Here is a 22,945-nt window from a genome sequence, read left to right as displayed (position 1 = left end):
TTCCTATCATCAGTTATGATTGAGAGTATGGAAATTATGATTTTCAAATTTTCCGGCTTTTCTTTGTAAGTGTCTCAAATTCTGTTTTCTAAAAACTTTTTCAGGACCATAACGAACAAAACAAAAAAAGAATTACGCATATCCATCATGCAAATCGTGAGTTATGGTTTTGAGTTCATACAAAAATCCCATACAATAAAAAGCACTTTCAATTTTTCCTGAATTTTCCAATTTTCCGGGCAACTTTTTCAATTTTTCTTTCCCTAAAAACCTTAATCAGACTATTAAGAACATTTCGAAAAAAAAATTGCCAAATTGAAATTCTGGCAATCGCAATTCATTATATTAAAAGACATGGTAATTTAAATAACAATAAAATGTTTCATATAAAAGACATTTGTGTGAGAAAGTATATAAAAAGTTTCTTTGGCGAAGAGTTCTTCATTTTGCTGTAGTTGTGATAACAGAAAAAATAGAAAAAAAAATTAAAAAATTTGGTTTTCTCAAAATAATCAACAACTAAAATATTTAACCTTCTCAATATTTGATGACAAAAAAAAAATTAATAATAAACACCCTTCCACTACACAAGATTTATAGGGCTTATGTCTATATATTCTTAATTTTTTAGTTGTCTATGGGCGAACAGGACGACACTCTCAACGCCACCAGCCCTACGACGTCGGAATCAGACGGTGATTCTCTGCCCTCGCCGGTGATGAGTATCGACGTGGTTTCCGAACACGTCCTTGAAATGACCGTCACGAAAACCTGTCTGGAGGTGCTTCAAAACCTGAGCAAAGCCTTCGCGACCGCTATCGGAACCACAAGTGTAAAGCATATTCGCGAGACGAGCGCCCCTTACCAGGTGCTGAACGAGCTTGGAGAAGATGTGACCATATTGATGGAGGAGAGCTCCTTTAAAATCGCAGAGGGTGGATCTTTGGAAGATATAAATAAGTCTGCGGCGGTGCCTTTACAACTGAAGGGGGATGCTCCCGCTAACGCCTTGTTGCATCTCAGCAAGGAACTTTTGGTGCAACAGCAGGAGCAGGACAAATTTTTGCATATTAAGGTAATTATTATTATTAATTGTTTATTTATTTATTTATTTATTTATTTATTTATGTACAGGATTATGTTCTATAATCCCGGATTTTTTAATAAAAAATTATGATCCCCGGATTAGCTTCTAATCTCGAAATTTAACCAAAGAGTGCAAATTCTTATTCTTTGCCAAAAAAACATTCTACAAACAAATTTTTCAATACATAAATTCAAATCGACATGTTCAGTGGTCGTGTAGAACAAATCAGAGTTTTAGGGGTGAAGGTCATTTTTGTCTCAAAAGCTCTTCTTTTTTTTATTTTTAAGCAAAATAGAAGGAAATGCTATCCGTAAATATTGCATTCCTTAAAAAAAGAAAAAACTGACTCAAGTTGTAAATAATTGTAAACAACAATCTGAAAAAATTTATTAAAATAATACAGTTATACTGTATATCCTGACCGTGAACGTAATTGACCAATCCGATACTGTTTTTAAGATATCAATTTTGTAGACAGAAAATCGTGATTTTTTCAATATTTTCATTAATAACTAAAAAATGGGATGACCAAACCAACTTACAACAAACTGTCGGATTATATTCGTCTCTGTATTTATGTTCAAATATCTCAAAATCGGTGGGATTTAGGTATAGGGAATGCTTATACCATGGAAAGACAATTAATAGGTGCATCTACTGGCATTATAAAACACAGGGTGTTTAAAATTAGCGAGTTATTTAACTTTCAATTTGACACAATTGGTCCGTGTTTTTTAGACGCCCTGTGTAACATGCACCAAATTTCGAATATTCCAGATTTTTGGACACGTTTTCTTCTTCTTCTTCTGTTGGTCCTTTAAAAGTCCCATAGCACTGCGGCCTAATTAGGCCTATTATGCGTCCCACTACTAGTCCTATTCAGCAAGTAGATTTGTTTACAAAGTCCAAAAGCTTCCTTGCTGACACTTCTCTCAGCTCCTTGGCTTCCAAATAGGGTATCCCAAGGAGCGCCATTCTGCTACGTGCAAATCCCGGGCACTCGCCCAGGATATGCAGAGAAGTTTCATCCGCCGATTCACATCCTCGGCATACCGGACTGTCTACAAGCTTTAGTCTATGTAGATGTTTCCTAAAGTGACAGTGTCCCGTTATGAGTCCTGTCACTCTCCTGAGCCGGATTCTATTCAAGCTCAATAACTCATTCGCTCTTCCATTCGAAGGATACTCCATAAGCTCCTTGGAATGGCTATGTCCTGGCCTTGAAGTCCAGTATTTCCTATGTTCTGTCTCTGTCCATTTGCCCAGAGCCCGCCTGACCACACTGGGAGATGTGCCACAGAAGGGCTCCGGGCCAATGAACACTGTCCCGGATCCCTTCCTCGCAAGTTCATCCGCTTTCTCATTTCCACAAATGCCTTTGTGCCCTGGCACCCAACACAGTCTGACTGTATTGTTGGTGGCCAGTTCAGTCAGCATCTGTAAACAATCCCACACCAGTTTTGAACTTAACTTGTGTGCGGCTAAAGCTTTAATTGCAGCTTGACTATCAGAGAATATATATATGAGTTTACGTCTATAACCTCTACGTACATTCTCTGCCAGACACGCCATTATCGCGAAGATTTCTGCTTGGAATACAGTAGGGAACTCCCCCAGACTGTAGCTTGCACTCCATCTGGGTCGGAGTCCATATATTCCTGCACCCGTCCCTCTGGTCATTTTGGAGCCATCTGTAAACCATACTAGGCTCCACCTTTCCAGGGTATTAAACCTTTCCTCCCACTCGCTTTGATCCTCTATTCGAGTTTCAAATGGCTTGTGGAAGTGAAACTTTGGAACCATCTTGTCGGATACCATCCCAAGAATTGGTTCCGACATAGATGTATCTTTGATCCTGGAGTGGGAACCACCCCTCCAATCATTATTATTCCTGAGTCGATATGCTGCTAGCCGCGCTTCTCTCTCCACCACTATATGCAGCGGTGGCAGATTTAGCATGACTTCTAGTGCAGCTGTCGGGGTCGATGCCATCGCCCCCGTTATACCTAAACAGGCCAATCTCTGAATTCTATTCAGTTTTTCCTTCGCTGTGGTCTGTTGTGTTTTCTGCCACCATACCACAGCGCCGTAAAGAATCCTGGGTCTTACTATAGACTTATACAACCAGTGTGACATCTTTGGTTTCAGTCCCCAGGTTTTCCCAATAAGGCGGCGGCATACACACAATGTCTGCTTCGCCTTACTCACCACTTTTTCCAAGTGCGTATTCCAGGTAAGCTTATTATCCAGTATCACTCCTAGATATTTTACTTCCCTGGAAAATGTAATGCCCCTCTCCCCTATTATAGGTTCAGAGAGTCCAGTTAAATTTCTTCTCCTGGTGAAGGGTACTACGACCGTTTTGTCAGGGTTTACTGACAGTGTCTGCCCCTTACACCAGTCATCTATCCATTTCAAAGCCTCTTTCATGAGTTCTGAAACGATAATATTATGTTTCCCGACTATGAGAACGACCAAGTCGTCCGCATAGCCTTGTGTATAAAATCCCTTTCGATTAAGGCCCTCCAGTGGACACGTTTTGGTATTGACCATCTAAAATTTCAACTTCTTATCTTAAAAATTGGAGGAGATAGAACCGATTAAGTGTAGGTATGAGAGATTTAAAGATTTAAATTTTGCTTATCATTCCATAACTTCGAACTCTTACTTCTCCTTAATAAAAAAAATTAGTATGATGTGAAGTTATACGTCTATTTGAATATTATTTATTGTAATTTAAAGAATAATTTTCTATTCGTATTTTTTTTTTCGAAAAAATGGTGTTAACACTATTTGGCACGAACATGATTACACGATTAATGTGGATATAATACTAAAGTAAACCAACATGATTTTGATATGTGTGGAGTTAATACTCCGAAGTGAAACTAATAGAATATTAACTCCACATACACCTCTGTTTGGCTCGGACTAAATTGATGTAACAAGGAACTTAATACTGTGGAAATGAAACACGGTTAATATTAAATACACATACGATTCTTTAGCTTGGAGACATGTTGGGACTTATTATTATTTAGCACTGTCTATCTTCGAAAGTATCATGAATGGGAGTTATTACTGTTTAGCACATGAAAGAGCATAAGAAACTGCGTTGGGCTGTCAAATAATCCCATTTTTGTAAAAAATGGAGTTAATACAGTTTAGCTCTGAGGTACAGAATTGAGTTTAAGGATAAAGTAAGGTTATGAAACTTACCTTAAAATACGATGTAGAATCCAAAAATTAAATAAAAAATAGTATATTCTACTTGAAATAAGCAAGTTGACGTCTACTTCCGGTAGAACCGGAAGTTCCACGGCGACGCCAATATTTTCAATTGATAGAACATTAGGAGAAACCCCCGTACATAAATTTTCAGAATTCCAGTATGCGTAGTTTTCCAGAAACTTCTAATTGAAGGTCTATCTAGAACACCCTGTAGATGGCGTAGCGATACTAAAAAATGTTTTGAGCCCTGAAACGTGGAAATGCAATCAGATTGATCGACCTCTCGTTTTGTTCGTATTTTGATTCTCTACAAATTGTCTCGGTATAGCAATCAGATTGCTTCATTAGTTTACGTTTTATAAGCAAAAAAAAAACTACAAAAATGATTTTTTTTTTGCATAAAAATGTTTATAAAACATATAAAAATGTTTATAAAAAATTAGTTAATGGTAAATTAGGGTAGGAAACATATAAGCATATTATATCTACAGACTGTCTTTTCAGAATGAAGGCACAGTCCGTTTGCTACTAATATGTACCAGCTACACGACCCGCAGTGTAGCTGGTGCAAATTTAAAACTAGAACAAAATAAAAAATATCCTCTTAACCTACATGGTTATAGCTAGTGAAACACGTACAAAATTTTAGAAATATTGATTTTTGTGTTATTGTAGAATATAGGTATTTGTAAAGTAAAATCTTTAATTTTCAACCAAAAAAAGGGTTCTATCTATTTATAAAAAATGTTTGAATGAACTTACCAAAAATCTCCACTGCAAAATATTTTAAATATGTGGATAAAATTTCAAATGAAAATAGTGAAAATTGTTGGAGTTATACTGCGTGCCGTTTTGAAATATCGTACTTCTTGAAAAATGCGTTTGAAGATTTGATTTTTTAGACACAAAAATTCGACTGTTTAAATAATTTTACAATTAATGTGCTATCTCAAAACCATAAAGCTGCCCTTCCACATTAAAGTATTCCCCCTAATTTTCTTTCCTCGATGATTTAATGCTAAAATGCGCCTCTTTTGGCACATCTGTCAAAATCAGCTCAGCCTGCTTGATGCATTTAAAATCGCTTTCAAAGCAAAAATTATATGATTGGACTCCAATATCCATCTCACCTCCATAATTCTTAGAATATTAGTCAGACCATCATTAAAATTGCATACACCAATATTGATCGCGATATCTAAGACCTTTTTGCCACTTGAATAAGATTTTGGAGCAAAATTCCAAACAGTGGCATTAAAACTTTTCTCGCTATTCTGCGTGTAGCTCACGAAGCAACGGTTTAGCAGCTCATCTCGGCTCAGTTCCTCATAAATCAGTTTTATAGCTTCAACAACTTTGAAAGTGGCAGCTTATGATGGATCGTGTCCAAGGAGTTCGCTGCTTGCGCTTTCTTCCATTCACACCAAGTCTCTGAGCACTTCTCATGCTGCGGAATTTCGTCAGTTGATGGTTTATAGAGTAAGGTCTCCAGATTTCATTTTTGATATTTTCTAGCCAGTTTGGATTCCGACATATTGCCAATCCATAATAAACCGTCAATTTATCATTTAATTTTGCAATTAATTTACCTTTTCTTCTGAGGCCTTTTTTTAAAGATTTCTCAATCGAGTGCCCATTCTGCTTTGTACATGATCAATACACTCTTCCTTTTGCACTTTGAAATTTTCATACGGATTGCCATCCATTATGCCTTTGAAGGTTTTGCTGTCACCATCACTAATAATATTTGAGCCCATGCAATGTTTCTGAACATACAGGCCACTAGAAAGTGGAGGAGCCTCGCAAGTCTTCCCTGGATGGTCACCCTTTCTAAGTACTAGCTGCAACAGACTACATGCCCATTTCAATGTTATTTATGTGGTTTTAACAGTCGATACAATTGCTGTTATGAAATTATTACTTTATTTGCACTCAATATCCAACTTTTTCTATTTCTGGTCTTAGATCCCCAGCAAGAACTGCGTACTCGTCTTACCAGTTGGCAGGGCGGACAAAAGATTCTTCTCATTAAACTACCGCGGAGACGGTCACGATAACTGGGGCATAATATCTGATATTAAAGTGGACAAAGGTTCCACCATAGTAACTCTTCGCAGCGTTTTACAAGTAAGTATCGTTATTTACATATTAAACCGAAAACTATTACAGCTGTATCATCTTTAAGGTTTACAACCACTTTTGTGTCCCCATCGACGTGTACTACATGACCGCTAAAGGTAACGAGCTAGAGCTCATCGGTGCTGCACAACCGGGCGGTTATCTGAATATACCTCTGAAAGCCGTCTACACCCCAACAAACGAACTGTTCTTTGCCATATCAGGACATTCCATAACATCGACTCCTTACATTTGGAAGGACTTGCAGACGAGTGTGTCATTTGTCAAGCTGTTGCAGTGCTCTAATAGGGATTTTAATAAAGGAAAGGGTCCTTTCATTATTAAATGCATAGGGAAGATGGAGCAGGTGTATTTCGAGGACACCGTACGACACACCATGACCAGTACTTGTTACAACATCCATCTGAGACCTTCGGTGATTTTCAAGAACTTTTTACCCATTGACGTTGTTTGTTGTGTCGATGAGCAAGCGGATGAGTTTGAGGTTAAAGCAGGTGACACGCTTCAATTGCCGAACATCGATCCTGGAAGGAACGTGCTTGTTATAAGAGTAAGTCGTTTTAAAATTGTGTGTATTAATTTTTTTTCAATATAATTTTATACAATTTGCAATTATTGTAGTATAACTGCAACTTTACAATTTAACTCTAAATTACAGTTTTTGCAATTTTTGTAAAACTTCTATTTGAAATCTTCTATTTTTGGAATTTGATGAGGAAAAAGTATAAACGGTGTCCCAAAAGTAATGCAAGATTTGAATTGTACGCCATTTTCATTCCGAAGGTAACATTATGCGGGGTCATATGTTGTTATAAACGTATTGCGGTTAGACAAAATGGTGCGTTATACGACAGATGAGAGAGTGAAGATTGTGAAAATTTATTACAATTACGGAGAGTGTGTAGCTGAGACTGTGCGCAAATTACATGGAATTTTCAGTAGAAGGAACGTCCTGAATGAAACAATTTCATTTTCATCCTTTTATTAAAATCTGCTGCATTGTACTACTTTTTGAAATGTTTAATTGCATTGACTGACGGCGCTCTGTGGTTACGGGAATTTCCGCCGCACTATCATTCACCATAGCAATATTTTCGGCTGAACGACTAGTGGGAGGCCAGTCTATTTTTGTACTGTCTGCAGCCGAACCTGTTTGTTCAAATTTGGCAACTAATCTGTTTACAGTTATGATTCCATGTAATTTGCGCACAGTCTTAGCTACACACTCTCCGTAATTGAAATGAATCACAATCTTCACAAGCTCATCCATTTTGTCTAACCGCAACGTGTTTATTACAACATGTGACCCTACACAATGCTGCCAACTCTTCTTAATGAAAATGGTTCATAATTTAAATTCTGTGTTACTTTTGAGACAGTCTTCACCTAGATAAATCTGGCCAGTCTATTTCGTTTGATTTTAATAATTAAACATTTTTATTTTTGTTTATAATTTTTTTAAACGAAAACCAGAAGAGGCTACTTTTTAATCAGACATTATTCAGACACTTTTTTGTGGAGAATTCAAATTAGGGTATAACTCAATTAAGTTGAAAAATATCCGCCTTTCATTCACAATTTGCATTTTTTATTCTCAAAACTAAGGATTATAAAACAATCTAAAACAGTTTTCAATAATCAGACATATGCTCGCTTAAAATTTGTTGCTTCGATTCAAATGCATATCCGTCTGACTGTTGGAAACTTTTGGAATGCTTAAGGAACAAAGCTTACGACATTACAGTTAACTGAACTGTCAACATTTTGTTTGCAGTAATAGTTGAATGTTTTGCTTTCATAGGACTCTATAAAAATGAAAAACTTGGAATTTCGACGAGAACAAGTATCAGTGACACATCGTAATCAGAAAAATGCAGTGATTTCAAAAATGTAAAAATTCAAATATAATGCTTATAAAGTTTTTCCTAATCTGTAATTGAAATTCCTCTAGTGACATGAATTTTTAGCTTCCTGAATATTTGGAGAAAGAATGGTCCTGCCGGTATGAAATCTCAGAGGAACCTGAAGAATTCGCAGTTTGGACATTTGACAGCTACGACAGCCCGACAAAAATGTCTCTAGATCTCGGAATGCACACGTTGAATAAAAATGGATCATTTATTATGTCCCTGTACTGCCCGTTCTGGATGTTGAACAAGACCGGTCTTATGATCGGATACAGGGTAAAGACTTGTTTTTATTCACTTCTAAAAAAGTTATAACGAACATATTGATTCTCTTTTCAGAAGTCTAAAAAGACTGCGAAACATGAGGCTGTTGGCAGTCCCGCAAAGGTACTCATTTATCAGTAATGCCGGTTTTGGTTTTTTTTTTTGTAACTTTTTTTGTGTTAAGGGATCAGACAGCTCTACAAATTAACTTCACTAACAAAATCGATTGTAAAAAAAGTGTATACAGGGTCGGAAAGATCCACTTATTATTTGTGGAAGGGCGAAATGGGCGGTGATTATTAGACGCCTTCATTATAGCCATCTTTCTCTATCGCACGAATTTCTATGACTTTCTTTATCGCTCTCACGTAACGGCCGATGAACCATGAGGACTTTCCGACCCTGTATTACTTTCGAATTTTCAGTCTCCCATTAAACTTAGGATTACATATCGATAGTTGCGTCAACTTAAATATACATTTATTATTGTTTGATTTAATCACATTTTTAAGATATCCCAGCTTTTGTTTATTGTCAGTCAACTGTAAGTGTATATTTGTAAACATACGCATAGGCTATTTATACGAGGGTTGCCTATTATATTTCGGGAATAGAGAACAAAAAAGAAATGAATCATCGTATGTGGCTTTATTGTTTTTCAAAATATTCTCCATGAAGATCAATACACTTTTGCATGCGCTTGAACCAATTTTTGAAGCACTTTTTCCATTCCGATTGAGGTACCTCCAAAATATGCATTTTGAACGTATCAACCTCTTCGTCAAGCGTCCAAAAACGTTGACCTCGATTTATTTTTAATGTTCGAGAATAAAAGTTATTGGGTGCCAAATCAGAGCTGTACGATGGATGACTCATTAATTCAACTTTTTAAGTTTGCAAAAAGTCTTGTTTGAGTCGATGTGTGAGAGTTTGCATTGTCTTTGTGTAGAATGTCTTCGGAGGTGGTTTCCCTTATTTTTCTAAAGACCAAACAAATGGTTGTGCACCATTCAGAATTGACCGTGTAATGTTACACTAATCACAGACAGTTATCACATATTCGGATTTTCCAAAAAAACAGGCAACCATTTACCTAGAAGTGCTTCATGCGTGACAACTTTTCTTGGATTTAGCTCATCTTGATAGATCCACGATTTGTCACCTCCTAACAGTGTCATAGACGTGTTTTGAAGCACCATGATCATATTTCTTGAGCATTTCTTTTCGACCATGGGACTGTTTTAAACGTTTGTCAAATTATGTGGGATCCAACGCAAACAAATTTGGTTGGCGGTCAAATATTCATGCAATATTCAATGTATGTTGGTCCTATTATCCAGTAGGTCACATGACGATCTTGCAATATCAGTTCACACGCAAATCGATGTTTTCTGCAACAACAACCGATTTTGGAAGACCGTCATGATACTCGTCAGTGAACAAACCATGGCCACGATTGAATTCCATATACCACCGATATACAGTCGTTTTTGATGATGTTTCATCACCAAAAGTCGAATTAAGTTCAGCGATGCACCATTGTTGGGATAATCCACGTCGAAAGTTGTAAAAATATAATCACATGGAATATATTCATGACTTAATTCCATTTTTTTGCCGAGATGAATTTTTCTAGACAACACAAATAGCGCCTGTATGTCAAGATGTTCTGAGCCGATGTTCTATGCCGAAAAAAAGTCAAATTTTACGATAGGGACGTCGGCTGTCAGATGGCAGCACCAGGATCATCCATTCCCGAAATATAAAAAGCAATCCTCGTACAACAAGAAGTAACAGTTGGTGATAAAATTACAGATGCAACAGATACTTCTGACATTCCTTTTTATGAGCTTGTATCGTAAAATGCATATTGTTAATCGTTTTAGCTGTGATCCCTTGGAAACTAGCAGTTGCTTAGAAATTTGTACATATATGATTATTTCTTTCGCTTGTTTTTATGTTTGCATGGGCAGCAATTTTACATCTTCGTATATACGCAAACGTTTCTTTTCCTTTTATTTGTTTCAAACCGAACGAAGTATCCCTGATAAATTAAAAATTATACTTAAAAATTTCATTTAAATGTATGTATAAACGTGTATAAGGGAATTGTGACTGACCTTTTCAAATTTTTTTATATTGTCTGTAAAATTGAATTTTGTACGTAATACGAATTGGCTGTGGAGAAGGTGAATATGATGTAAGTTTATGTATATTTAATATCACTACGAGTACTAGTTGAGAAAGTGAGGAAAACTACAATTTCATATTTCCAAAAATAATTATTTTTTAAAACTTTTCCTCGCTTCCTCACATGCATTAATTTGTTATTGGGCTTATCGCTTTGGTAACTATTACTCCCTAGAGTAATGTTAAATTTATTTTTATCAGGATTCCGATGAAAACTTAAATGTTTTGCACCACCCGCCGCATTTCATGGGGCCTATTCTCTTCTCGTTTAATGCGAAACATTTCTTTGGCAAAAAGAAGGCTACGATACGTGTCGAATTGGGAGACTGGTCCGACAAGTTCTCCCTGGACGTGGCCGGGTCCTCGGGTGTCATAAGTTGTAAAGCCAACGACAGACTTTACCAGGTATATGAAAAAAAATTGAAAAATTGTTTACGATAAAATAACTTTTGACAATCTTTCAGATTGGTGTGCACATCCAGTTGACGTATAATAACTTAACGAAACAGGTAACATTCACCCCGTACTACGTTATCATTAATAATGCTCCGTATGCCATCGAATGTCAAGAAAACGACAGGCCGGCGGATCATTGGCTAGCGGTCGAGCCGAAATCCTGTTCGCCTCTGTGGCCTAGAAGTGACATGGAAGACAAGTTACTGCGTCTGCGGGTCGAGGGGACTACCGAAAACTCTGCGCCTTTCTTGTACACCGAAAGCCACAACACTTTGCTACGGTTGAACAATAAGGTGAACGTTTTTAACTTTTAATTGATTCTTACTGATAATTTTGTTATTTTTCTTAGTACGGTGGTGTAAATGTCGATATACAGATAACAGAGGGAGCTATCTACATAAATTTGGTGCCGTACGAGCACGGATCTGCTCCTGCGCTTCTTATCAATCACACTGACAGCCCCATCACTTTCTGGGAGAAGGAATCGGTGCAGAAGAGGTTAGTAAATTGGGAACCAGTTTTTATTTATTACAATTTTATAATATATTCCCTTAACTCCATCGTTCCTTCCGTATTAAAAGTCGCAAGTTACTCTCGCTCCCACACTGGACCCGAAAAAAGAGGCATTTTGGAATATTAAAGGCTTTTTTCATGAGTTGCCTCTTTACGATGTTTGTACTTTCAAAGCGGCTTTTCCGCATTTTCTTAGGTACATTTTCATTTACCTGTGGGTCCTCCATCAAAAACGGAAAATTTTTACTGTGGAAGAGAAAGGAAACTAACGGGAACGTCCATCGTTGAAAATTCAAAAACTAACTGAATGTCAGGTCGTTCAGATCACAATGAGTTGTTATTTTGCTGTTACGCACCAACTCTATTATTTCAAAGGTAATATTATAGTGATAAAACTTAATTTGAACATTTTAAATTTTGCGTTTACATCTGTAGTCCAGTATACAACGGTAAAAATAGGGTATTACCCTGAATTCTTGACACACGCACCGATTTTCATGAAAATTGGTGAGTAAGCTCATTTCACCCTCCATTACAAAAGTTACATATCCATAATGTGTGTTTATTGTTTTTAGGGGGTGAAAACTACCCTTTCTTGCAAAAAGAGTAAAAACCATAGATTTAAGTGTTATGTCAATAGAATAAGCATTCTTTTATGTTTTGAATAATAATTTTTTATTTGTAGCAACATTTCAATCCTTAAAATCCACACTTTATGTGGAAAAAAAACAAAAATAAGTTTTCACGGCTCTGAAATGTTTTGAGGGAGCAATAATTTAATATTTTTTACTGTTTATGAGATAATACATGATTTATTGCAACGTTTCAACCCTTACAAAACACCCTTATTGCAGAAAATAAAGCAAAAAATTTTTTTTGCATCTTCATAGCATTTATAACGAATGAAAGACTCATTACTGATGATTCATTGCAACTTTTCAACCCTTAAAAACAACGCTTAATGAGGAATTGAAGAATTTTTACCTGCTTCAAAACACTCAACGATACATTACTAAATTTAACGAGATTACTTAAAACTCGAAACTTAAATTATGTAATTAGTGAAAGGGAAAATAAAAATTATTTGTGTATTATACAATTATACTTTATTATCAAAAATTTACATATCATCTAAAGAATAATCATCACTGTTGACTTGCTCTGTTTGGATATGTGTGTGTTTGTGCGTGTATTACCCCTCGGAAACTATCGGAAATTAAGCCATTTACACGATCCGGCAATTTTCACTGAATAATACAATTCGTTTTTTCACGGTAATTTTTTTAAATTTAATAGTTTTCATCGCTCCAAAAAGCAATTTGCATGGAATTGCAAGAGCTACAAATCAACATCTATAGTTGAGGGTCTTGAACTCTTCGTTTTCAAGATTTTTAAGTTTTAGGGGCTCAAAGAAGGTGGCCCTGTACATGGATTACACTTAGTTTCTATTTTTATGGTTCAGCCACAGATTTTATTGTTGATTTTTTCTCCGAAAAAATGAGATGACCATTTTATTTTCATCATAACTCCGCGAGTTTTTGAGCTACAATACAATAAACAAAATTTTTTCAAAAAGCATTTTAAAGGTCTTTCCAAGCACTTTAAAAAAGGTTATATTCATTTTCTTCGAAAAATGAGTTCTTTTGCCATTATTTTACAGTAAAAGGTTTGATTTTACTTTTCGAAAAATAAACAATCACATTTAGAGGGTGATGACTCGGTTATTATTACATCTACGGTAATCAGCAAAAAATGGATCGATTCGTTATATCAAAAGCTTTATTTTTGCTATATATGGGTTTTTCGATAAAACACAAGGTTTTCGAGTTATTTATCAAAAACATGCACTTTTTAGATGAAAAATCAACATTTTCAATCGCAAAGAACTCGGAAAATTTCATTGCCACCCCCGAGAAGGGGTGGCATTCATCCCCAGGGTGAAAGCACACATCGGCACTATGTAACTTTTGTTTCTTGTGCAATTTTCTACTTACTGTTAAAATTTCACATCAATCGGTGCATGTGTCAAGAATTCGGACCTAAAAACCGTCATATACTGAGCTACTGCAGAGACCTAAACTTTCAAATAGTTCATATTAGCTCCACCCACCGATAGGCCACTGTAAGCTCTCTACTACGAAGCCGAAGAGCCGCGATTCAATTCAGATACAGGTCGACTTTTTTTTTTTTGGAAAACGTTTTTGTCAAACTTTTACATAGAGGGTGTTTAAAAAACTGAGATACGTGGTGTTTCAAAAAATTTTTTATTTACAAGCCGGCAGGGAGTGTACCACACAGGCATAAATTTATTCATCCCACATCCTCTAGGGTTTAAGGTACAAACGGAAATAAAAGTAGTACAAACAGGTACTAAACGGGTACAATCGATTGTATTAAACATATATTTGATTATCTAAAGTTCAATTCGGATTCCTCGAGCAAGCGACATCATGCATTTAGACCAAACACATGCCTGTTTCGGCCTACCCCGAATTTTATGGGCTTAAAATTAAGTAAAAATATGTTAATAAAATCCTAAATTTGTGTATTTGTAGATGTCGAGCGTCATATTGTTTATAACAAAAGAAAAAAAAATAATTGCTCTTTTTTCAGTTTTTTGCTTATATCTCCGAAAATAAACCTCTAATCGACATGAGGTATACTTATCGAAAGCTCGCAAATTTTTTTTCACATTGGAAAATTTGCGGCGAAGAAAAAATTTTGCAAAATTTTCAGCATTAAATGAAAAGAACGAATTTGACTGAAATTGGATGAAACTACAGGAATAGATAACTGTTGGGATGTTCAACAAATACCCGCAATCCGGACTCCTAATTTCAAAATGGTGGCCTAAAAGAATAGAATGTAACAGTTCTTTTAAATACTATAAAATGCAGTACTTAAATGTAATGTCGATATTGTAACATTCATCTAGACACAATTTACGCAATAACTGTACTAATTAATTTTAAGACAATATTTTATATGTCGACCCCCTCTGAGCACAGCAAATAGAATACTGATCATTTTGTTCAAAGAAATAATTGACTTTTGTTTTTAAATACGTAAAAAGACCTTCTTACTTTTCAAAATATCGAAAGCATAATGAAATTACAAAAGAAAACGTGAAAAGACAATAAAAATTTATTTTTCGAGGTTTGGCGATGACTTTCACAGGCTTTTGCTTACACCGTTTGAAAAAGCGAAAAAAAAATAAGTCGATTTACAAAGAAAGCATCCTGGTAGCTGCTCTAAGTGCCACAATCCATTTGTTAAGTAAGAATTTTGAGAAATTGAGCGCAGCATGGGTACTATGACGTCTACTGGCAGCCGCATGGGCTGCTACACGGTTCACACTGTCTTTAACGAACGTTTATTTGGTCATTTCGTGATCGAATCGATTAAAAAAAAATTCAGCGTATAAAGTAAGTCTTCTACTATACAACGAGCCCAAGTTTATTACAAAATACTAAATAGAACAACCAAAATACCGTTTAAAAAATAAAATTATCTCGGCTCTTATTGGTCGGATCGAGACGCTTTTTTTTAAGTTCAGGTTTTTTTTAAGCACTATTTGATGCAATTGGTTTGAAATCTGTATGTTAAAAAACCACCGAGATAAGGACCCTAGTTACCGTTTCTTTTATTTTGCAACTTAAAAATCTGAAATTTACACAGACGTGATATAATGTAATTACCTTTCGATCCTTTTTTACCAAATTTCGATACCTTGACTTGGGCCGAAGATATACACTCTCGCGTTTTCGACTTTATAATTTTGTAATATGCCGCCATTTTGAAATTGGGGGTCCAGATTGCGGGTATTTGTTGAGCACCCCAGTCACATTCGTTCTTTTTATTTAATGCTGTAAATTTTGCACATTTTTTTTTACCGTAATTTTGCAATGTAAAAAAAAATTTGCGAGCTTTCGCAAAACCCTATCCTTATAGCAAATATCATCAGGAACAAAATCAATTAGTATACCTCATGTCGATTAGAGGTTTATTTTCGGAGATATAAGCGAAAAACTGAAAAAAGAGCAATTATTTTTTTTTTTCTTTTGTTATAAACAATATGACGTTCGATCTCTACAAATACACAAATTTAGGCTTTTATTCTCTGTATTTTTTACTTCATTTTAAGCCCATAAAATTCGAGATGGGCCCGATTTTTGAAAAAAAAACCTAATTCGCCCAGACTAGTAGGGCTTTGATAACTTAAGTGATAATGATTTAACATGTAAAATTGTACTGCGATTTTGCATCATCTATTGATATCCATGTGAAATGCCAGAAAAAAAGCATACTAATTTTAGGATGAAAGCACAAATATACCTTTTTACATAATAAAAAGCAGCATTTTCCAGACAAAAATCTTTTGTAATTACGAAATGTTAAGAAATGAGAGATTTCAGTGACTTTATTAGTCGTTACTTCTTATGTGACAGAAAATTTGTCAACTATGACCCAAACCTTAGTCCTCCTTCCCCTGCCCCACCCGGTCAACATAAATGGAAAGGAAAAGCAAGTATTCAAATGTGAGCACTATGTAGATGTTGCACTATGCTTATTTTTTTTTTGTCAATCCTACTAATTTGACAGTAATGCATTATCTAGTAATTTTCAATCATACATTTTGCCATTAAGTCTTTATATCAATTGATAATATACAACTATTTTAAAATTAATTGGACAAAATTAAAATTTGGATTTGGATGGTCGGAATAAGAAAAATGTTCCTATGAAGGGACATTTAGAAATGTTTCGTCTTTTGATGTTGAAATTTGAAAAAATAATTAGATGTTTTCTAAAATATCTTTGAAAACGTTTGACATAGATTGATTAAACATAGTCTAATTATTTATCTAATTAAAAGTAAAAATCCACTGAAATTAGATATAAATATACATCAACCAGTGTTAAATTTCATACCTACAGATCAGTAGGTCACTCTCTGCCAGTAAGTACAAACCAGTACTTTAGCCATTAGGCATTGAGTAGTAATGATATTTAAGATACGACATATTTTGTAGGTTATGTCTCACCCACACTAGTTGATATTTTGGCAATTTGATCACCGTAACTCCTTGTAGTGCTTTAAAGAAGAATATCTCATTTTATTTGAAAAATTTACAGTTTACAAAGCAAAATAATCTTGGAGTATATAATTTTCAGAATTGGGTCCTGATCGTGATAATTAGCAAAAAAGAATAACACTTTGTCAAAGAAAACAACAATTAGTTGACGTAATAAAACTAATAAATAAGAAAGTAAAAAAGAATAATAATTTGATTTCAGGATTATTTCTGAACATTTGGGATTTTTGGAATTATTCTTATCAACTTTTTTCTACAAATTACTTACTGCAAAAAAATTAAAGGAACAATATTTCATACATTTTTTAGTAATTTTTGAAAAGTTCTGTGAAAAATGGTCATGTCGAGGTATAAAAAAAAACGTTTAGAAGTTCTACGTCTGTTTCAAAGTCTTTTAACTAAAAAATTTTTTGAGCTATGATTATGGAGGAATCAAAAGAAATACCTTGGAAAAAAATTTTCAATATTTTCGAACTCAATCAATGTAAAGGTCAGTTGGTTACCGAGATATTGATGGTTGAATAAAAAATTACACTTTTGTCTTTAATCATCGATATCTCAGCAACAAATTATTACATAGTAAATCCAAGGGTGGTTTTGAAAACTTGAATAAATTCTCTACAAGAACCTGTCATGGTTTTCGAAGAAACATTTTTTTTTTCTTGACATTAAATTTGAAAAAAAGTGCAAAAAAATGTCTTTTTACGGTTTTAGAAAATCTACCCTTAATTTACAAATATTGATGATAATACTAACGTTGAGAAAAATTTCTGCAGCTTAATGTACCCATAATAAGTAATAACACAGTAATTTGACAAGTTGATTCATTCAACCGTTTTTCTGATTCAAATGATCAAGGTTGTCGAAAGAACTAAAGGAACACATTTATTGCTCTTAAACATTATCAAAATGAAAATGAAGAATTTTTCTCGACTTCCCACAATTTTACATTAAATATCGTTTAAATTAAAAAAAAATCAAAATTTTTCAAAAAATTTTTTTTTCTTTTGGAAAAGTTTCTGGATATTTGAGAAAACAATGTCTAGTCGTTTCTGATACGATTCGGGCTTTGCATATCATAATTATACTAAACTTTATTTAATTGCACTAAATGAAAAGTCAAGTTGAATTTTGTCCTCCATTTACGCACATTCATGATTGATTTTCGTTTTTTTAAACTACTCTGCTTGGTAAAAAAAATTAAATAAAAGTTTTTGTAAAATTAATTTTTTTTATCAGGAACGATAAGATATTGTTTTCTCAAATGTCCAGCAAATTTATTATAAAAAAAATGACTTTTTGGAAAACTAATTTTTTATTTTTTTCTTAAATTGAAACGATATCTAATTCAAAATTGTGTGAGTCGAGAATAATTCTTTTTCATTTTGATAATGAAAGCGTATGTTTAAGAGCAATAAACGTGTTCCCTTAGTTCTTTCCACAACTGTGATCATTTGGAACAGAAAAACAGTTGGATAGGGTTATTGTGGGAACTTTGAGCTATAAAATTACTTTCAACATTAGTCTTCATCAATATTTGTAAATTAGCGACAGATTTTCTAAAAAACCATAAAAAGTCAATTTTTCGCATTTTTTTCAAATTAATGTCAAGGATGCAAAAAAAAATTTTCTTCAAAAATCATGATAGGTCCTTGAAGAGAATTTATTCATGTTTGCAAAACCACCTTTGGATTTACTGTGCAATTATCAAGCACGGATCCAAGGGAGGGCGATGGGGGCCCCCCTGCAAATGGTCCAAAATAAAAATCTAAGATCAAACAGAATAAATTAATAAGGATAAAAATTTTTCTGTTTAGTTTAAAATCATCTTTCTTGACTACATAACATTTTGTTTCAATAAATTCAATAGTAATTCATTGAGTTCGAAAAAATTTCCAAAATAAAAAAAAAATAAAATGTTTTTCTCAAGGTATTTTTTTCATTTCTCAAGAATCTTAGCTCAAAAATGTTTCCTCTTAAAACATCTTGAAACTAGGACTTAGAGCTTCAAAAAGTTTTTTTTTTTTTTTGTTTATTAACAAGTTGACTGCGAGATAATCTCAATGTACTTTGTCCGTGACTGCGATACATATCTTCGGGGATATGTAACAAAACTTCTTCTGTGTGCGGTACATATCCCTGGGGATATGTAATTTTTTTTACATTTGACCCTACAAAATTAAAAATAACACAATTATTGCTATAATGCATGCATGTATCTGCAACTATATATCCTAGGATACTAACGTTTTCATTCGCAAAGAGTTTTGAAAAAAAGATAATAAAAAAATCATTATTTCTAAAAAGTACAGATTCTGCAACTTCCACAAGATACAGTAAAAATGTGATTATTGAGATTCGCATATTTTTTATAATGAGTACATACCCCTCGAGGTATGTACCGCAGTCAACGTGTTAACAACCATTTTCCACTGATAATCCTTTCAAAAATCATTAAAAAATTTGTGACATATTTTTGTTCCTTTAATTTTTAGTAGTAGTCGTTTAGAGTATATTTAGATGTAACAAAGTGGTTTTTAAATTTTTTTCTTACAGGTAGCAAAATACCCAAAAATGAAAAAAAAAACAAAACTATGCCACAAATAAATAACTTCAAGCAATAACAGTAATAGTTAGAAAGATAACTCAAATAATGGTGCATTTTTTTAAATGGTTATCCATTTTTTTAATTTGCAACTGTATCTCAAAAGTGAAGCATTTCTATACATATTTCCATAGATCTTTTCTTACTGTAGCCTCTGAATTTAAATTTTAAATTTGACCAATTAATCCTGAAAAATCTCTTGTAGAAAAACCACGGTATCAAAATTGTATTATCTTTTAGAATCTTGGGCTCAAAACACTCCCTCCTATATACCTGGGAAAACCCATCTGGTCCCAGACTGATAGTATGGGACAAAGGCAACAACAAAGAGTTAGTAGAGGATCTCAGAAAAGACGCTTGTGGCGAATACAGTCCCACACGCGACAAGAAGATATATTGGGCCTCTTTCTTGGACGGAATGCAGAGGGTCTTGTTGTTTACTGAGGTTAAGATGATCGCTGAAAGCGCCGAGGCCAGTAATCTACTCGAAATCATCCAGCAAGAAATAAATGTATCGATACATGGAATAGGATTGTCTCTGATTAACAACTTGACCAGGCAGGAGATCATGTATCTTGGAATCGCTAGTTCAGGTACAGGTTGTTGGTTATTGTAATGTTCTCGTCCCTAAAGTTTCGTTGGTAATTTTGCGGGTTTGCGAATTTCAACTTCTTGCTTCACTCTGTGAAACGAGAAACTTATTTTTATTTCACTTCTATCCAGAAAGGTTGAGAGGTAACCACAGAAAAATCAAAAGATATAGGAAAAAATGTGTTGTTTATTTTATTTTTATGTTTTTTTTTAGTTTCTCATTAGGTATTTGGATTTTTTTTCGATTTGCTTGTGGAATTTTGATTAAAAATTTGAGTATCTCCGAATTGTGAGAGTATAAATATGTATTCTTAGTAATAGGTAGAAGAGCTTACAAAAAATTCCACCTGGAAACAAAAAATATGGTGATATAGGAAAAATAATTCTAAGAGTATTTTTCCTGTAGCACATGTATGTATGTATGTCGGAGGGTGGTGGAATTGTTTTTCCACCACGACACTTAGGCCTTATTAGGCCCCTTGTACACTCTCCTTCATTACTCGAGTACATTTCTTCAAACCATCCTATTTACTACGCCGGTGGCTTGGTGACAAAGTCTCGTACAGTTTATGTATGATAGCATGGTCTTGAGTTACAGAGATTTTCTTTGCTCTGTTCTTAATACCATTTATCGGGGACCACACGCGAGCGGCAAATGTTGGGTGACCAAGGTCTCTGGTAGGCTGCCACAGCCACGTTCCCGAGCCTGCCTTAAGTCATCCATCCAAATTCCAGCCCACGTCCGTGATGCTTGACTCGGCAGATCGAAATCCGCCAGCCAAGACACCCGGCTAGACGGTCCCCGTCCTGTAGCACATAAATGGCAAGTTTAACCTAAAAAATTCATAAGTCAAAACAACGGTTTTTCGCTAATGAAAATAAAACTTGAACTCCAATCGAAAAAAGTTAAATGAGAAAGTTGTAGCTATTAAAAGAACCTATCGATTCGTACTTTTAAATATATCCATTGCTATACAGGGTGGGCCACCAGTAACGCCTCGATCGCTAGGGACCAAACGGCAAATGTGACAGAAACCTGTTTAGATGGGTATGTGTAGGTTGATTACTACATTTTAAAAATATTTTGAAATGTACACGGTGTCCAGGAAAAGCGTACCATATCAAAGTTAAGTATTTTTAAATGGAACACCCTGTATTTTACTACATTTTTGAAAGCACCGTAAAAAAATTGGTGAACTTTATAAAAGGATCTGCATACCTACGACTTACAGTTTGTAGGTCGTAAGTTTGAGATATTTCAATTTTAGTGAAAATGCAGGCTTAGCGTAGAAATTTAATATTTGCAATAAAAAAATAATTTTATGGAAGCAGCTTTGGAGGGTGTATTTTAGAGCCTTGAAGTTATAAATTATTATATTTGTCGTCACTTAGCATTATACAGGGTGTTAAAAAAACTGCTGAATAGTTCTCTCAACTTTAAACAGCAATAACTTGGTTATTTTAAATGGGACACCCAGTATATTTTGACTCTGGGAGTTAGGAAATTTAAAACTCTTTGAAACTGTGTATAGGTTCCCTATACCTATCTCTAACGCTATTGGAGATATTCGTGTCGTTTCGTTTTATAAAATTTTTTTGTAAGTTGTATCCACGTGTTTTTATCGAGGTCTTTATTGAATTGGTTTGGATTCTTCTTGATGATGTTTCTTTAAATATATTGAGAAAAATGTGAATGCAATTAGATGACGCACCTGCACATTTTTCATATTCAGTGAGAAATTATATAAATCGAAAATTTAGTAATAAATGAATAGGTAGAATGGTCCATGTCAGTGGCTACTTAAGTGTCCAAACCTCCCGTAATGGACTTCTTTGTTTCGGACTATATAAAAAATCTTGTACTACTTGCGATGATATGAAGGGAAGGATTAGAGATGCATTTGCCATAATCACCCCAAATATTCTAAGGAATGTGAGAATATCATTTGAAGATAGAATAAGATGCTGTATTCAACAGAATAGTTATTTTTAAATTTTTCTTTGTTTCTTCTAAAAGTAAAACGTTCTTTATTAAATATTTTTCATGTTCATAAATATCATATTTATACAAAATTAATAACTTTTTATAATTATTCTGCTTATAAAATAATATTTTTTATTAGAAAACTTTTTTGAATATTGTCATGATAATGATAAAGGGAGATTTTACTTTTAGAAGAAACAAAAAAAAATTTTAATTGATATTCGAATTGATAACCATTCTCTTGAATACAGCATCTTATTCTATCTTCAAATGATATTCTCACGCAAATGCATCTCTAATCCTTCCCTTCAATATTATCGCAAGTAGTAGGTAGAACATTGTGTACAAGATTTTTTATATAGCTCACAACAATGAAGTCCATTACGGTGAGGGCTGGACACCTACTTGGCCACTGACATGCACCATTCCTACATATCCATTTAATACAAAATTTTCGATTTAAATAATTTCTCACTGAATATGAAAAATTTGCAGGTGCGCCATCTAATTGCATCCTCATTTTTCTCAATATATTTAAAGAGATCCAAACCAATTCAATAAAGACCTCGATAAAGATATGTAGATACATCTTACAAAAAATCGATAAAAAACGAAACGGTACAAATATCTCCAATACTGTTAGAGATAGGTATAGAGAACCTATACACAGTTTGATAGAGTTTTAAATTTCCTAACTCCCAAAGTAAAAATATACTGGGTGTTCCATTTAAAATAACCAAGTTATTGCTGTTTAAAGTTTAGACAAGTTTTCAGCAGTTTTTTGAACAACCTGTATAATACTAAGTGACGACAAATATAACAATTTATAACTTCAAGGATCTAAAATAGACCCTCCAAAGCTGCTTCCTTAAAATTATTTTT

At 34.2% G+C, this 22,945-nt stretch overlaps 1 protein-coding gene across 2 annotated transcripts in view; it reads left to right on the top strand.

Annotated features, from left to right (window-relative positions):
* Positions 1 to 22,945, top strand: part of LOC108913639 (vacuolar protein sorting-associated protein 13) — a 108,843-nt gene that overhangs the window by 54,703 nt on the left and 31,195 nt on the right. The window contains exons 25-33 of one of the 2 annotated variants that reach the window (XM_018719214.2): positions 632 to 1,075; positions 6,284 to 6,445; positions 6,504 to 7,007; positions 8,425 to 8,640; positions 8,704 to 8,751; positions 11,020 to 11,223; positions 11,283 to 11,567; positions 11,624 to 11,772; positions 19,729 to 20,081. In XM_018719214.2, coding sequence (XP_018574730.1) covers positions 632 to 1,075; positions 6,284 to 6,445; positions 6,504 to 7,007; positions 8,425 to 8,640; positions 8,704 to 8,751; positions 11,020 to 11,223; positions 11,283 to 11,567; positions 11,624 to 11,772; positions 19,729 to 20,081 — 2,365 coding nt within the window. The remainder of the gene's footprint in view (positions 1 to 631; positions 1,076 to 6,283; positions 6,446 to 6,503; positions 7,008 to 8,424; positions 8,641 to 8,703; positions 8,752 to 11,019; positions 11,224 to 11,282; positions 11,568 to 11,623; positions 11,773 to 19,728; positions 20,082 to 22,945) is intronic. The other variant, XM_018719215.2, reaches the window with a different exon arrangement.

Source organism: Anoplophora glabripennis, unplaced genomic scaffold, assembly GCF_000390285.2.
Source record: "Anoplophora glabripennis isolate ALB-LARVAE unplaced genomic scaffold, Agla_2.0 scaffold719, whole genome shotgun sequence".
NCBI classification, from domain to species: Eukaryota; Metazoa; Arthropoda; class Insecta; order Coleoptera; family Cerambycidae; genus Anoplophora; species Anoplophora glabripennis.
The sequence above is the reverse complement of the archived record's forward strand: the minus strand, read 5'-3'. Positions and strand labels throughout refer to the sequence as shown.